General features: G+C 52.8%; 1 protein-coding gene across 1 annotated transcript; it reads right to left on the bottom strand.

Moving 5' to 3' along the window:
* Positions 1 to 1807: 1807 nt before the first annotated feature.
* On the bottom strand, positions 1808 to 11937 carry MPO (myeloperoxidase). The gene is made up of 12 exons (XM_004377883.3): positions 11783 to 11937; positions 11542 to 11635; positions 11003 to 11178; positions 10655 to 10778; positions 10445 to 10574; positions 10149 to 10355; positions 8812 to 9130; positions 6945 to 7105; positions 5004 to 5250; positions 4337 to 4507; positions 3155 to 3392; positions 1808 to 2487 (listed from the first exon to the last, which is right to left on the bottom strand). Exons 1-12 carry the CDS (start codon positions 11856 to 11858, stop codon positions 2280 to 2282), a joined length of 2151 nt encoding a protein of 716 aa, XP_004377940.1. The 5' UTR covers positions 11859 to 11937; the 3' UTR covers positions 1808 to 2279.
* Positions 11938 to 16348: the final 4411 nt, after the last annotated feature.

Here is a 16348-nt window from a genome sequence, read left to right as displayed (position 1 = left end):
CAATTTCCGAGGCCAACTCTTCAGACAGGGATTGGACTGGACTGTGGGATATAAAGTGATACTCGTGAGGAGTGTGCCTCTTAGCTTAAGTAGAAACAAGAGACTAAATGGGCAGCTTCTCTCTGGAGGTGAGCGGGGAAGGCAGAGACGATTAGGAACTGGTTGAATGGACATGGGGAATCAGGGGTGGAAAGGAAGAGTATGCTGTCACAGTATGAGGAGGGCAATCAGAGTCACATGACAATATATGTATAAATATTTTTATGGGGAAAAAAAAATGGCCCTCTGGGTAAGCTCAGCCAGGCTGAGGCCTCCAGATCCCCTGCCTGGTCGGTGGGAGTGGGAGACACTTAGCCATCTTGTGGGAAAAGTCTAGGAGCCAGCAGACCTGACACCCACTACTTTGTGGACTCAAATGAGTCCCTTGATCTCTCTGAGCACCCGTCTCATCAGTGAAATGAGGGTGGATAGGATTTATCCTGCTTCTCACCACAGTGAGGTCCTAACGTTACCTAGGGCCCCTATGGGTACACTACACCCTGATCCCACACACCAGGCTCCCAGCAGCAAGTGCCCCCTCCCTATATGTGGGAAAAAGGGAGGGAGGGGTCCACCAGTCAGACAGAGGGGTCAGGCTCAAGCTCCAGGTGAGACTATTAGAAAAATACACTCCTCCCCCTCCCTTAGCACTGGCTGTGTCCCTCCCCTGGTCCCAGCCATCGCTGTCCCTGCTCTGGGGACCTGGCCACGTGAAGCCAGAGTGAACAGAAGTCTACTGTCTCGGAGGCCCTGAGCCACTGTGCCAAGGATGCAGGGATGCAGGATTCAGAGATGCCCTATCATCTTGGGAGGCCCTGCCGGCTCAGCGCACCTCTGTTTTCTCCCACTGGACTGTGAGAATCTTGAGGACAGAACAGCGTCTTGTCCCCTCGGCTTCCCAGCACACGGCACAGGGCCTGCCACAGAGTGAGCATGTAGCAAATGTGTGCCAGAGCAATGAATGAATGTAGGGGCTGGGTGACCACAGTTCTTGTTCTCCAGGGTGATGTGGGTGGAGGGTCAGGCAGGAGGGTCTGCTCAGCTTGGCCTGGCGGGCTTCTAGAAACCAACTATCCTCCATCTATAGAACAGCCAAAGTGGGCTCCCTGGTGCACTGGGCCGTAAGGCACTGACCACACCAACTCAGGGGTCACAGCCCAGAGGGAGCCTCCTGCTGAGGCTCCAGCCCCACGCAGACACCACAGAGCAGAGATCCTCATCAGCATACTTTATTGTCATGAACATCAAGTACAAACAAATGGTACAGAAGGGCCAGTGGGCCCCAGTTCCTCTCCAGGCAGGCTCCTGTGGGTAGCAAGAGAGCAGGGTAAGCGAGGAAAAGGAGGCCAGGGACTGAGCCCAGCTCTCCTGGACCCCTAACTCAACCACCACTCAGACTAACTGCTATGGGTCATTCCCCAGGGGTCAGTTGTTCGCCTCTCATAGCCAGGACACAGTCAAGGTGTAAGCCGCAGGAGGGCACAAACGATGTCTTTCTCACCTCTGTATGTTTCCTGTGCTTAGCACAGTGCCTGGCACATAGTAGGGCTCAAGAAGAGAAAAACTACCCAGTTGTCATGGAGTCGATCCCAACTCATGGCGACCCCCTGTGTGTCAGAGTAGAACTGCTCCATAGGGTTTTCAGTGGCTGATTTTTCAGAAGCAGATCATCAGGCCTTTCTTCCAAGGCACCTCTGGGTAGACTCAAACCACCAAACTTTCAGTTAGCAGCCAAATACGTTAACCATTTGCACTACCCAGGGCCTCCTAAATGGAGAACTAGAGGATGCAAACAGGCCCTCTAAGCAGCCATAACAGCTGTTATTTACAAGAAAGAAAACCCAGGCTTAGCAAGGTTGAGTCACTTGCCCAAGGTCACACAGCCAGTAAGCCAAAGAGCCAGGATTTGAACCTAGGCAGTCTGGTGCCTGAGCTTGCACCCTTCACCATATATATGCTGCTTTCCATATATCTAATACTCACATAAACAGCAAGCACACACTTCCATAAACCATGCACATACACAGCACACAAAACACTACCATGTCACAGACAACACACATGTGAAATGCCAATTTATATACATCACACACACACTCACACACAAATGCATGTCTAATCACTCTTGGCTGACACCTAGAACAGGGATGAGCTCTGCCTTGCAGAAGGGAGATCTCTGTGGTCCTAACTGGCCAGCCCAGGCATGCTTACCCTGCACGCTGCATCCCCTTACCCAGCCCCTAGGCCTGCTCCCTCCAGGAGGCCAGGTCCAACACAGGGAGCGTACTGCAGTTGACAAAGTCCCGAGGGAACGTGTTAGACATGAAGATGTTGTTCTTGGACACCGTAGTGATGCCAGTGTTGTCACAGATGATGCGGGGCAGGGAGATCTTGGCCAGGGCCTGCCGCTGCTGCATGCTGAACACTCCATTGTTCTCCCACCAAAACCTGCACAGGGACACCGCGGGCATTGTGCCTGAGAACAGCCTGGGCTGGGTGGGTGCCAGCTGGCTTGAGTTGCTCCCTGGACGCAGGAGGGTCACAGACAGACACCCACCCACCCTGTCTACCAGGAGCCTTCAAACAAGTGGAACCCCACTCCCAGTGCAAAGCACAGCTGTCTCCTCCTTGTCCCCACCCCAGTGGTCTCCAGCACCACTAATGCTAGTGGCACATACTGGCTCACCAAGCCCTGTGCCCTGCCCGGGGCTGCATCCAGTGGAGCAGGGGTGGGGGAGAGACTCTTGGGTGTGATTTATAGTTTGTCCACTCAGAAAGGGACATCTTTTCCTAAGTTTCCCAAAGGCACAGTACAGGCTACGTGAGAACTAGACAGGACAGATGTCAGGATCATAATGAGATGATACTGGGGGGAGCTGTGGGAAAGCAACAGACCCATATGGTAGTTAAGGGTGGCATCATCTCAACCAGTAGCCCAGGTCCCTCCTTGCTGCAGCCCCAAAAGGTTCAGGGCACATTAGGGATATCCTTGGAATACACTGGGGAATCAGGGATTCCTTCCAGCCCCTTCATCTGACAGGAGGGAGGGTACTGGGGCCCTGAGAGGTTTGGGGATACGCCATGGACACACAGCAAGCCTGAGCCACCTCCTTACCTGTCACCATCCCGGAGCTTCCTGAACTGGGTCCCAATGAGGCAGGCGAGGAGTGGGCCCACACGGCCGTTGGGCTGCAGGGGCTCAGCCACGCCTCCCATCCAGATGTCAATGTTGTTGGGTGTGCCATACAGGTCCATCAGCTTCTGTGCCAGGGTCAGGTTCTTTAGCACGGTGCCCAGCTCACCCACTGTGTTGGGCTGCGGGAGCCCACAGAAGCGCCTCCAGGCATTGTACCCTGTATGAAGGGAGGGGAAGGGGGCTGTAGGTAGGTCCCTCTTCTGCAAGGTGGGAGGTCACTGGGAATAACTGGGGGAGATTCACATATATGTCATCAACTCAGAAAGCCCACCTTCCCAACACACTAAGGCCATGTATAGAGGTGCATGAGCAATGGGGGCACAGAGGAGCTTGTCCGAGCCTATAACCTCCTAAAGAACCCTGAACCCTCAGCTCAGGTCAAGGGCAGCAGGTGGGCCTCTCCAGGACCCTTTCTGTCTTGCCCTTGCCCTTCCACTCTAAGACAAACCCGAAATTGTCATAACTCCTGCCAGGTTCAAGAATAGGGACCTCCCATTGTCCCCCTCTGCAGCAGCCCAATAGATCTGTCTCCGACCTGAGAGGAATGAAGTGTGTCTAGAAGGCTCAGCCACACAGGCTGTCCCATAGGCAGCACAGGTTTTGGGATAAGGGCCATCTGGGTTTAATTCCCAGATCTGCAGCTGACTTGGTTGGGAGAACCTGGGAAGGTTCTGAATCCCTCCAATCCTCAGTTTCCTCATGAGCAAAATGGAGGTAATAATAATATCTTCCCAGAGTTCATGTAAAATGAAGCAAAAGGAAATTATGGAGACAGATTTTTCAGACTGTGATGGGGCTTGTTATTATCGCAATGCTCCAAGTTTGAGGATTACACAGCAATGCAAAGAAGGCTGGGAAGAGCTGAAAACTGACCCAGTGGGCCCAGGGAGAGGTAGGGGCCTGACCTCACATCACTTCCTGAGAGCATGGTGCTGGGGTGGGGGAAAAGCTTGGGGCAGCTGGGGGCACTGGGGAGGGCAGGTATCCTGGAATGGGAAGGGTAGCTAGGAGCCCAGCAGACAAGCTTTACCACCTCCCTCTTTCCCCAACTGTGCTGCCGCTGGGGGGTGGGGGGTGGGGGGGACTCCTACAGCCCCTCACCCGGGAGGCCGTGGTCCCGGCTGCGCTGCATGTTCAGAGCCGGCAGGTCCAGCCCAATCCTCATGACCTGCTTGAACAACCGATCCCGGAGCTCATCCACCACAATTGCATTCTGGCGATTCAGCTTGGCAGGGGTGGCCATAAGGCCCCGGAGGATGGGGTCAATGCCACCTGCGATCAAGAGGGGCAAGGTTGGGGAAGGACCTGGTTCAGTATCAGAACTCAGATCGGAGCAGGGACAAGTCCAGGGCTGTGTGGGGACTGGAGAAGAGGGCTGCACACATGCAGCTCCCGGTGCTGAGGAGGCCCCAGTGGGCAGGTCCTCACCAGCACCACACAAGCCCAGGGCATTGAGGAATCAGAGAATTAGGCCGTTCAGACTTGCAAGGTTGGGATGCCCCCAGCATCTGATCTCCCAGGTCACGGAGAATAACAACACACAGAAAGGAACCAACTCCCTGTAAGAGCCATCTACACACCCACCCTCAAAGAGGCTTTTATTATTAGACAAAAAAGCAGTCAGGTGAATGGAGATTGGAAAGTCAGAACAGATCCTGAAAAGTGGAAGGAAAGAGGATTTCTTCCCACTCTGGCTTCCTGCAGCCAATCCCACCCCACCCCACCCTACCCTCGGCTGCCAGTCCACTCGGGCCCAGGCTGGGCTCACCTTCCAGCACAACCCTCCAGGTGGCAAAAAAGACCTCACTAAGCGGGACACGGCTGATGAGCTGGTACCGATTGTCCAGGCGGAACATGAAGGGCTGGATGAGGGTGTGACCATAGCGGAAGGCATTGGTGAAGACGTTGGAGATGCGAGGGTCCACCGAGTCATTGTAGCGGACGTACTGGGGTAGGTATTTCCTCATGGCCTCTTGCCCCAGCACCAGGGGCAAGTAGTCCCGGTAAGTGATGATCTAAAGGAAAGACATTCAGAGTGGCCTCTCCACTCACCCCTCCCTGCAGAGTCTCCACCTCCTCCTGGCTGGCAGGATCCCTTCCATCTGTCCATGGCCAGGGAATTGCCTCCCACAGATCCTAGTCTAATAGAGTGGCACCACCTGACATAAGCAGAGCTCTACTGCTTGCTGTGTGACCATGGTTGTGTGGTCTTGGACCAGTTATTAACCTCTCTGAACACTAGTTCCTCAAATGTAAATTAAGGATAATTATACTGCCTATAGGAGCCCTAGTGGTGCAGTGGTTAAGAGCTCAGCTGCTAACCAAAAGTTCAGCAGTTTGAATCCACCAGTTGCTCATCAGAAACCCTATGGGGCAGTTCTGCTCTGTCCTATAGGGTCGCTGATTCAGAATTGACTCAGCGGCAATAGGTTTGGTTTATACTGCCCCTTGCCTTATTGTTGTTGTTGTGTGCCGTTTCCTAGGTTGTAATCTTTACGAGAAGGAGCCCTGGTGATGCAGTGGTTAAGCGCTCGGCTGCTAACCAAAAGGTTGGTGGTTCAAACCCACCAGCCACTCTGCAGAAGAAAGACTGGCAGTCAGCTTCCGTAAAGATTACAGCCTTAGAAACCCCATGGGGCAGTTCTGCTCTATCCTATAGAGTTGCTATAGTCAGAATCGACTCGACAGCTGTAGGTTTTGTTTTGGTTTTTGGTAATCTTTAGGGGAGTAGATCGCCAGGTCTTTTCCTCTTGCGATGTCGCTAGTGAGTTTGAACTGCCAACCTTTCGAGTAGTGCTTAACCGTTGTGCCACCAGAGCTCCTTCCTATCGCCTTAGAAGATTAAATAACAAAAGGCTTTGTTAGTCATTGCAATAGCTACCTTGCCCTTGAGTTATTAATATCTCATTTCTCCTATTATAAGTTCCTGGAGGGCTCACAATAGGGCTCAATATATGTTTGTGAAGGGGCGAGGAAGCAGGAAGGAACGATGGGTCACCCGCATTTGATTTACCCCAGTGAAAAGGGAAGATGTAGAACAGCATCACTGTAGATTCTGGACTCTAGAATTTTCTCTGAAGCTTAAATGAATCTCACTGAAGTTCTTAGAGCAAATCAAAAACTCACCCTTAGCACCTACAACTCTTTCTTCCTTCAGAGCCAAGGAATATTAAAAGGTGTGCATGTGTTTGTGTGTGTTTGTGTCTGGGGAGAAAGTGGAGGTGCCAAAGCATCAAAAGCAGAGAGAGTGAGCCAGGAGCACTGTCCAGGCATAAATGAGGCTAAAGCGGTTGAGGAGGCTCTGACAGAGCCAAAAAGAATAGGTGAGTGGGTGAAGGAGCCAACAGTGACTCCAAAATTGAGGAAAGGAGAAGCATTTACCGAACAGCTATGATGCAACAGGCACTTCAGACCCACTATTTAACCCACCCAACACCATTCCTGGGCCCACAGGAAAGAAGAAAAGGGAACAAGCCCAAGAAGAAGGGGAGGAAAGGAAAGTAACCTTTGTCAGGTACTACCTGCCAGGTGTTTTCATATGTGTCCTTTAAACCTTATAGCATCATGGATGAAGAAACTGAGGCTCAAGATGCTTAAGTAACTTGCCCAAGGTCACACAGCTAGGATGCTGCAGAGGCAGGTTTGGATTCCAAGTCTGTCTGACCCTCCCTCTCCCACTCCCACTTCACCGACACTCAGGACTGCCTACCTGGACCATGGCACCCACGATCTTCCGGGCTTCCTGGTAGAGCCGCTCTCCATTCCAGCAGGGATTCAGGAACTTGAGCTGTGTGGCCAGCCGGTTGTGCTCCCGCACAAGGAGGGTGTGCATGGAGGTGAGCTCGGGCATCTCACTTGAACGAGAGTCCCCTTGGGGAAGCAAAAGCCATTGTGATTCCTAAGACCTCTGTCCCAGAAAGGACTTGCTCCACTGAAACTCCCTCCCCAGCCAAGGCCTAAAGTGCCCTTTACCCACCCCTCATCTCTACCCATCTTCCGACGCCATTTTGCTCTAGGAGGCTGTCCCTGATGCCCCAGTCTGCCATAATAGCTTCTTCTGCTCAGCATCACTGCTGGTTGGAAATGCACATTTGACAGGCATCACATCTGACACATGACTTACCACCTTCCCATACCCAAGGATGGGAGATCCTGGAGCACAAGGACCATGGTTGGTGCCTTTTTGAATCTGAACTCCTTCCCAGCACACACATAGACACACAGGGTTTTACACAGTGAGTGCCCGGTGCAAAGTAGGAGATCCATGAACACTGTCTGGTTGACTGCAGGGAAGGCCAAAAAGTAGCATGCATATTGTCACTCCCTACTTCCACTCTCACATGAGACACAGCTAATGGATCACAGCACTTTCTCCTGCTAAAACTGGATGTCTGTCTGACCCTTCCTCTCAACACAGGACTTGAGAAAGCCACTGTCATGTAATCAGAGTTGCCATCTCTACCCTAACTACATGCTAATTGGTCAGCCTGCCCCGGGGGAGGGGGCTAGGGCCCAGGACTTTTGGAGTTCACACCTGAGGCCCTGTTCACCAGAACTGAGGGAGACCACTGATCCCTCTAGTCCTCCTCAGACCCTCCCCTGGAGGGACCAGAGGGCTAGGGCCAGGCCCACTTCGAAAGGACACTGGGTTCAGTCCTGACCAGCTCTAGAGGCTGGTGAAAAGGAAATTCTCTGACAGCAGCTTCTCTACCCCATGAACATCCAGAGGTCACGAGGATCCAGGCCTGGGATGTTCAGCTCTTCAACATCAGGCTGGAGGCAGACCAGTGGAAGTCATCCTTATCCCCGGAAGTTCACACTGGCGCTTTCCTTAATAATCCTCCCCACCTTGATCCTCTTCCCCTGGCTGAGGGGAAGGGTGGCCAGAAGGAGGAGGCTCTATTGGGTTTACATTTTAAAATATTGGAAAATTTCTGGGCATGACCACCATCGCCATCTCAACCACATCCTGGGGCTACCAGTTCTTTAAATTTAAAACCCCACCCTCTCTTATTAGGTTAATCAATATGGGCAGGAGGTGATATCAGAACTTTCTGCAATGAGGAAAACATTTTACATCTGCGCTGTCCAGTATGAAGCCACTAGCCATGTGAAGATATTGAGCACTTGAAATGTGGCTAGTGCAACTGAGGAACTGAATTTTATCATTTAATTTAAATTTAAACAGCGACATGGGGCTAGTGGCTACCCTATTGGATAGCGCAGTTCTAGAGGGTGATGGTGTCACATTGCTGTCTGTCCCTCTAGTTCCCTGCCCCTGAGGGACGCCTGTCTTCTCCTCCGGAGTGCAGAGGAGAAAACAAAGACAGAGAAAGGGGTAGACAGATGAACAGAGGCTCCGCAGCCATTGCTATGTCTCCATCTTGGGATTTTATCTTTATTTTTGGCCTTTCTGGCTCCATCCAACTTGTCACCAAGGTAACTGATTAATATTGTGAAGTTGGTGAGGATGGAGTCTCTTTAAATACAAAACCCACAAGCCTCTCACAGCAGGCTGGCTATGACTCCAGCAGGCACACCCCCTGAGACCCCCAAGGTCCTGCCCCAAGGCTGACCTGCCAGGAAGCAGGGGATGCGCACGGATCGGTTGGTGAGGAGGCAGGGGTCATCATGCAAGTTGTCGAAGGGCAGCAGGGCCCGGCCATTGTCCCTGAAGCGGTCATTGACTTTCAGCAGCCCCAGCTGATTGGTCAGGTTGCGCAGGTCCCTAGCCAAGGGATCCTCACTGCCATACACCATGCTGGCATCCACAAAGGAGGTGAGTGCGTTGATCTGGTTGCGGATGGTGATGTTGCTCCCGGGGCAGGCTGGGCAGGAACGGAAGAAGGGGATGCAGTCACGTTGGTTCTTGATTCGGGGGTCATTGGGTGGGATCTGCAGCAGAGAGAGAGGCCAGGCTGCTTACTGAGGGCCAGAACAGTGGCAGGGGTGGCTCTGCCCCTGCCCATCCTCCTGAGGGCCTTGATCTCACATAGGAAACAGCCATGGAGCCCAGAACCAGAGAGGGAGACTCAGACACCAAAGCAGGGGTCCCCCAGGACCTCTAGCCCCCTCAACCTGTCGGAAGGCCTCTCCTAGGCCCCCACATGATCACTGCCTGGGGCTCCACCAGCAGGGTGCATCTGAGCTTCAGGGGTGACACCAGAACACTGAATTGGGGAATGTGGGGAGTCCCCCCCCCCCACAGGGGAGCATCCTCTGACTCCTCCCCACTAAACTTTCTCCTTTTTCTCTCTCCTTTGCTCCTTTGTGCCCCCTCCCCCTCTTCCCTGGGTTTGGTCTCTTCACGTTCTCACCCTGCCTCCTCACTTTTCTCTGCCCCGTCTCTGTCTTCCTGTCCCTTTCGCTCTGCCTCTCCTTTCTTCCTGTCTCTCCCTGCCTCACTCACCCGCCTCTGTCCCTCTCTTCTGTCTCTCCCTCCTTTGCCTCTCCTAAGCCTCCTAGCCCTCCTTCCCTTCCCAGCATGTGCTGCAGACCAACCACTCCACTTCAGCTCCACAACCCGGGCACTCCAGACTCTGCTCTGAGTAATGTGGGGGTGAGGGAAGGCACCCCTCCAAGGGAGGGAAACTGGAGTGAGCACAGGTGGCACCTACACTCTGAGGTTTGGGACCCTAGGAAGAGCCCCCACCCCAGAACTTTCTCCCCAGCCTAACAAAGAGCTTGCGACTCCACCAATAAAAACCATGCTTGGAGAGGCAGTCACGGAAATGGGAGTCCCTGGCTGACTGCTGGGTGGGGAGGGAGACAGGCATTGACTCTGAACACGAGGGGGTGGGTAGGCACGGCCAGCCTTACCCATTAGGGGCTGGGGAAGGAAATCTGGGCACTTCAGGAGCAGCCACCCCCGCTTCCCACCCGGCGGGCGTGGTGGGTGGGAAGAACGCAGCACCTTGAGCGGGAAGCAGGGCGGCTGCTGCAGGCAGCTGGTCTCGCAGTTGAGACCAGTGACGAAGGAGACTCGGGCGGCCGGCTCGGGGGTGAAGTCGAGGTCGTGGTCCAGCAGCTGGCCCCACTGCATGAACAGGAGCGAGCGCTGTGGGTCCGGGGTCAGCTGCTCCGTGGGGAAGCGCACGATCTCGTTGGAGACTGCGCGAGTCTGCGGGGGGGGGGACAGAGCGTCAGGCAGCGGCTGGGGCCCCGCGTGACTGGGGACCAGCCTGGTGCCCTCCGCCAGCCAGCGCTCACCAGGGGCACAGGAAAGCCGCCGCGCTTGACCCCGGGCGTCCAGCCGTAGGGCAGCGAGAAGCCATCTTCGTACTCTGCCGGCAGCCAGCGCACAAAGGGGCGGTTAGAGGCCCCCAGCGTGGGGCTGCGTCTGCAGGGGAGGACGGCACTGAGCACCGGGTGGCGCCGCGGCCCGACCGTGGACCCCGACGCCTCCCTAGCCGCCCGCACCTGTTGTTGCACTTCCCGGTGATGGTGCGGTACTTGTCCGTCTCGGGGCACGTCATCCTCACATCCTGGTAGGCGCAGCCGCTGGACTTCCAGAGCAGGGTCAGCTGGGACGGCGTCAGCACGTCTGCCGGCCAGGAGGGAGGTGTGGGAGGGAGCTAAAGCCCCCTCCCCGACCCCCGCCATTCCCTAACCTAGGCTGTGTGAGGTTGGGGACCTCAGAGACCCTGCGTGGGGGTCCAGTCTGAGACTCCCCAGAAGGAGGAATTGTGGGCTCAGTGGGAGGTGGCTGGGGTCACTAGCAAGGGTCACTAGCGAGCAGGGGGCTGGGGTAGGAGGAGGCAACAATACCAGTGACATTGAAGGGCCTCGGCCACAGCGGCCGCAGCTTCCCCTCCAGCAGGTTTAGGGCCACGTGCAGATAGTCTGCAGCCCTCACAGCCGTCCTGGTGGCAGCCACTGGCTGCTTGAAGTAGGACAGGAGTTCCATGGGACTGGCCAAGCCGTCACGAAGGCGCTGCTTGATGCTGCTTGGAGAAGGGAGGGGTGAGGGCTGCAGAAGGGTGTGGGTGCACTCAGCAACCCCAGCAGGGGCAGGAGGGGTGGACTCACAGGACAGCACAGACAGACCACAAGTGGGAAGTGAGTTTCTCTTTATAAACAGGGTCTGGGTGTCGAGACAGAGGCAAGACCATGGGAAGGGTGGTTTTGAAGATGTTCTCACACCCAGAAAGACAAGGACTGACAGACAGAGGATCCGCTGATTGAGCTCTAGCCCAGCCTCCCCTCACACACCCTCAGCACCACCCCACAAATTCTGCGTTGCCTGCTCATGCTCCGCAAGGCCCAGGAGCATCCTTCCCAGAGCTGGGCAGTGCCGGCGCCCTCACCTTTCCCGCCGCTCCTTGTAAGCCTTGTCCACTAGCCGTTTGGCCTCCTCCATGCAGGTCATCACCACTGAGGTCTCCACCTCCCTCAGGACAGCTGCCAGAGCAGAGGTCATGAGGTCAGGATGGACCCAAAGTCCCCCATCCAGAGCCCAGAGCCAGGGAGACCTGTGTTGAGGAGGGGAGTCCCTGGGAGTCAGAACCACCCCAACAACAACCTTTTCCCTCCTTTCTGAGCTGTTACCTGGAGCGGCACCCTCACAGGGTGGGGGCATGGCCAGAATGGCCACGAGCCCTGCCAGGGCCAGGAGCAGCTTCATCTCTGCAACAAGACCCCTAGTCCAGTCAGTGCCCCAAGTCCAGGGTGCATTTGGGAGAACAGAACACCACCATCCATCTCCTCCTTCCCTCCTACCTCACCCAGCCCTATCTATGCATGGAGTCCAGGCCTCCTTGAGGGAGGGGTCCACAGTGCCAACCCCCACCAGCTGCAATCACTCAGCCCCAAGGACCCCACCTCCGAAGCTCACCTGGCATTGGCAACACCTCTCCACTGAGTCTGGGCTTTTATGTCCTCTAAGCTGGAAGGAGGGGTGGGGCAGAAGGATGCCCACCCCAGGAGACTGAATTCTCCTCCCCCAAACCCTACGGGGCGGTTCTACTCTGTGACATGGGGTCGCTATGAGTGGAAAATCAACTCAATGGCATTAAACAGCAACAACTGAGGTTAGGGTTCGCAGAGCGGGGCCCATGATGTGGGGGAGGGGCAGGAAAGGAGGGACCAGAGTTGTTCCAGCCCTTGAACTTAGCACCCCCAATCCAGGGTTTCTCAGCTCCCCATTGTGTGCCTAGACCAGTGCTGTGACCAAGAGGTACAGACTGCTAACCCTCCTCCCAAATTCTGGATACACTGAGCCCCCAGTGTTCCTTTGAAAGGGAAAAAAGTCAGCCTAAGGAATGATGGAGAAGGGAGAGGCCTCAAAGGGGAGATCTGGAGTGATAATGACCTGATCAGCCTCAGGGACCATCCCAATAGTAATCTGTCCCAGACCAACCCTGATGGGCAGCCCCCAGTTTTGTCAGGGGCTAAAGGGGCAGGAAATCTGGCCAGAGACCGTTGGGCTTCACAGGAAGGAGGATCCTGAAGGCTAGAGGCTCAGGACCAAGCTAACTTCCTCTATCGTCCCCACTCTCCCCTTTCTTCTTGGCTTTTGGTAGGGGGCTGTCCCCACAGCCCCACCATCTGCTCCTGGATTTCAGGAAACGGGAGAGAGCAGAGCTGGTTGTGGTTGTGGTCAGTTGGGTGACTCAGACCAGGGCCTCTCTGGGACAAGATCAGTGTGATTGGGAGTGTTTGGGTTAAACTTTAGGATCATTCTGAAATAGAAGAAAAAGTCTGAGGAAGTCTGGCAAAGGGGCTTTCGTTCTCAGGCAGGAAAATGGCCCTATGACGTATGACTGTGTTAGTCCACCTTCCTGGGTGCTCAAGAGGCTGGGCACGTGCCAACCATGGCTCCCATGTCCTGTCGTGGTCTAGCCACACCTCCCACCTCTAGCCACCTTCTTGCCACTCCCTCTTACTTCCTTTGCCCAGACTCCACCTTGGCCAAGGAACAAGGGAAATTATATGGGACATCTTCCCAGTGTGCCCAGGGATCCCGTCATCTGCTGGGAAGCGGAGCCCAGCAGCCCACGGGAGAGGAGACTATTCTTTCAGCCTTGCTCTGCCAGTGACTTGCTGTATGTGACCGTGGACAGTGGCTCTTTGTGAATCAGAAGGAGAATTATGACTCTAAGGGGAGATAGTCCAAACAAGGCTTGTCCTACAAGTTACCCTCCAGCTCCCCATCCCGGAGGCGGCCTCTAGAGGGCACTGTTGAAACCACTACATCTCAGAGACTGTAGTCACTTGAAGGACCCTCCACCCCACACATACACACTCTCAAAAACACCACAGCACTCCCTTGTCTCCACTTACCTTTCTCAAACATTCCTACCCCCAGGGTGAAGTCCAACTGCCTGTGGGATAACGGGCCCTCTCTGCTACTGATTGCAAAATAGCTTGTTCTTTCTTAATGCTGTTGAGGACACAGTTCAGTTGGAATTACAGCCAGATTTCCTGTGTGTGTGGTTGGAGAGAAGGAGGTGCCCCTGCAGGCTTTATAGAAGCTGGGGAGGGGTTGGGGCAGTGACTCCTCAGACATGCCAATTGCACTCAGCACGGAGACCTTGTTTTCTCTCACCTTAACATTTTAAAAATTAGTTTTGAATTATACAAGCAATAGCTGGATATATTCTGCATAAGATTAAAATATTACAGATTAGATTAAAATTCCCTTTAGATTAGGTTATAGCACCATCCCCATTTCCATTCCTCTTCTTTCATTCCTTATATATAAGCCCCGTTACCATTTTTTGTGTCCGTCCTTCCAAACCTTTTGCTTTACATTCATTCATATATATGAATCTGTGGGAAATATGTGGTACTCTTTTTCCTTTTTTTTTTTTCCATTAATGGCATCACACAATACACATTGTTCTCCAGTGTGCTTCTTTCACTCAATAGCATATCTTGGAGATCCCCCCAAGTGTTATTTAGAGGACTAACTCATTGCTGGCTAGTTGATTTTGACTCATGGTGACCCCCCAAGTGTTACAGAGTAGAACTGCTCCATAGGATTTTTTTTGGCTATGTCTTTATGGAAGTAGATTGCCAGGCCTTTCTTACATGGCACTGCTGGGTGGGTTCGAACCACCAGCCTTTAGGTTAGTAGTCAAGTGCAAACTGTTTGCATCACCTAGGGACTGTCTTAGAGGACTAGCATACTCTTTTTAAATATTATATAGCATTCCTTGATTGGGCCGTTGGGCTATACATCCATCAGGTGGCCATTCCCCTACTGAAGGACTTTGACTGCACATTGACATTGTCTCCAAATTTTCATTATTTAAAAAAATGCAGCTTATATTTTCAAGTATAAAATAAAGCATATAGCGGTCATAGTTATGGATACTTCCTAGACACAACCAAACACCTCACAGGATTGGTCTACTGGGTTTGAGGGCTCAGGACCATAGTCTTGGGGGGACAACTCAGTCAATTGGCTTAATATAGTCCATAAAGACAATGTTCTACATCCTAATTTGGTGAGTAACATCTGGGATCTGGGATATTAAAAGCTTGCGAGTGGCCATCTTATATACAACTATTGATCTCTATTCATCTGGAGGAAAAGAGAAAGAAGGAAACCAAAGACTCAAAGAATAAACTAGTCTACAGAACCAATAGTCTACACAAAAAATGGTATCACCTACCTTGAGACCAAAAGAACTAGATGATGCCCGGCTACCGCTACGGACCATTCTGACCAGGGACTCAGTAGATGGTCCTGGGTAGAATGGGAGAAAAATGTAGAACAAAACTCAAATTCCTAAAAAAACACCAGACTTACCAGGCCAGTAGAGAGTAGATGAACCCCCGAGACTATTACCCTGAGATATTTTTCAAACTTGAACTTTAACCACTCCCAGAGGTTGCCTTTCAGCCAAATGACACACTGGCACGTAAAATAAATAATATCACCCATGAGAACTGTGCTCCTCAAAATAATCTTCTGTGTGTTATTGTAACTGGACACTTCCAGGTCTGCTCCGCGCAACTGGAAAGACACAAAGCAGTGAAAGCAGAAGAAGAAGCTTTATTTAGTTGGCCAAGTAAAGCAGCCCACCGGGACTTGTGTCCCCAAGGTGGCTCCCTGAACAATGACTCAAGGGGTTTATATGGGTAAAGTAAAAATGGGTCTGGGGTCTTCAAGGACTCCCCAAGGTAGAGTCAGCCTGCTGATTGGTTTGACCCATAAAGGCATTCCTGGGGCTGTCCGATCTTCTGCGCCTGCTCAGACTAAGAGAGAGGCCACAAACATGGCGTTTTGCCCAAGCCCAGGATGTAGACGGGGTTGTGTTTCTCAGCCTCTGACGTCAATAGGTCATCCAAGGGACAGGGTGGTCGGTATTGTGCACGTCAGGCAGGCAAAAGCTGATTCCAGATCAGTTTCGACTGGTCTTGAGACCCCAGCCTCTTGCTTTTCTTAACTGAGCCGGAACTGGAAGTATACCTAAATAAGGAGATATCTTAAAGACAGAGGTTAGTTCCTACATTACCTAATCAGGAGATAGCTTACATGCAAGGAGTTAGTTCTCATGTCACATAGGAATGGCAGGTACCACCCCTTGCTTATTCAAGATGACAGGCATGCTATCGGCCTCATTATGTGTGTGTGTTAGGTGCTGTCACATTGGTTCCAACTCATAGCGACCTTAAGTACAACAGAACAAAACACTGCCGAGTCCTGTGCCATCCTCACAATTGTTGTTATGCTTGAGCCCATCGTTGCAGCCACTGTGTCAGTCCATCTCAGTGAAGATCTTCCTCTTTTTCACTGACCCTCTTCTTCACCAAGCCTGATGTCCTTCTCCAGGGACTGATCCCTCCTGATAACATGTCCAATGCTTCGAAGGAGCACTCTGACTGTACTTCTTCCAAGACAGATTTATTTGTTCTTCTGGTAGTCCACGGTATATTCAATATTCTTCGCCAACACCATAATTCAAAGGCATCAGTTCTTCTTCAGTCTTCCTTATTTATTGTCCAGCTTTCACATGCATATGAAGAGATTGAAAACACCACGCCTTGGGTCAGGTACACCTTAGTCCTTAAAGTGACATCTTTGACCTTAAAGAGCCTTTGCAGCAGATTTGCCCAATGCAGTGCATCATTTGATTTCTTGACTGCTGCCTCCATGGCTGTTGA

The sequence above is a fragment of the Trichechus manatus genome, unplaced genomic scaffold, assembly GCF_000243295.1.
Source record: "Trichechus manatus latirostris isolate Lorelei unplaced genomic scaffold, TriManLat1.0 scaffold00054, whole genome shotgun sequence".
NCBI classification, from domain to species: Eukaryota; Metazoa; Chordata; class Mammalia; order Sirenia; family Trichechidae; genus Trichechus; species Trichechus manatus.
This window is presented reverse-complemented; position numbering and strand designations above follow the sequence as displayed.

Coding starts and splice junctions, on each gene's coding strand:
- MPO (XM_004377883.3), bottom strand. CDS start 11,858: ATGAAGCTGCTCCTGGCCCTGGCAGGGCTCGTGGCCATTCTGGCCATG. Junction 10,575..10,654: donor ACCGGGAAGTGCAACAACAG/GTGCGGGCGGCT, acceptor CCTCCCCTGCAG/ACGCAGCCCCACGCTGGGGG. Junction 5,251..6,944: donor TCGTGGGTGCCATGGTCCAG/GTAGGCAGTCCT, acceptor TCTTTCCTTTAG/ATCATCACTTACCGGGACTA.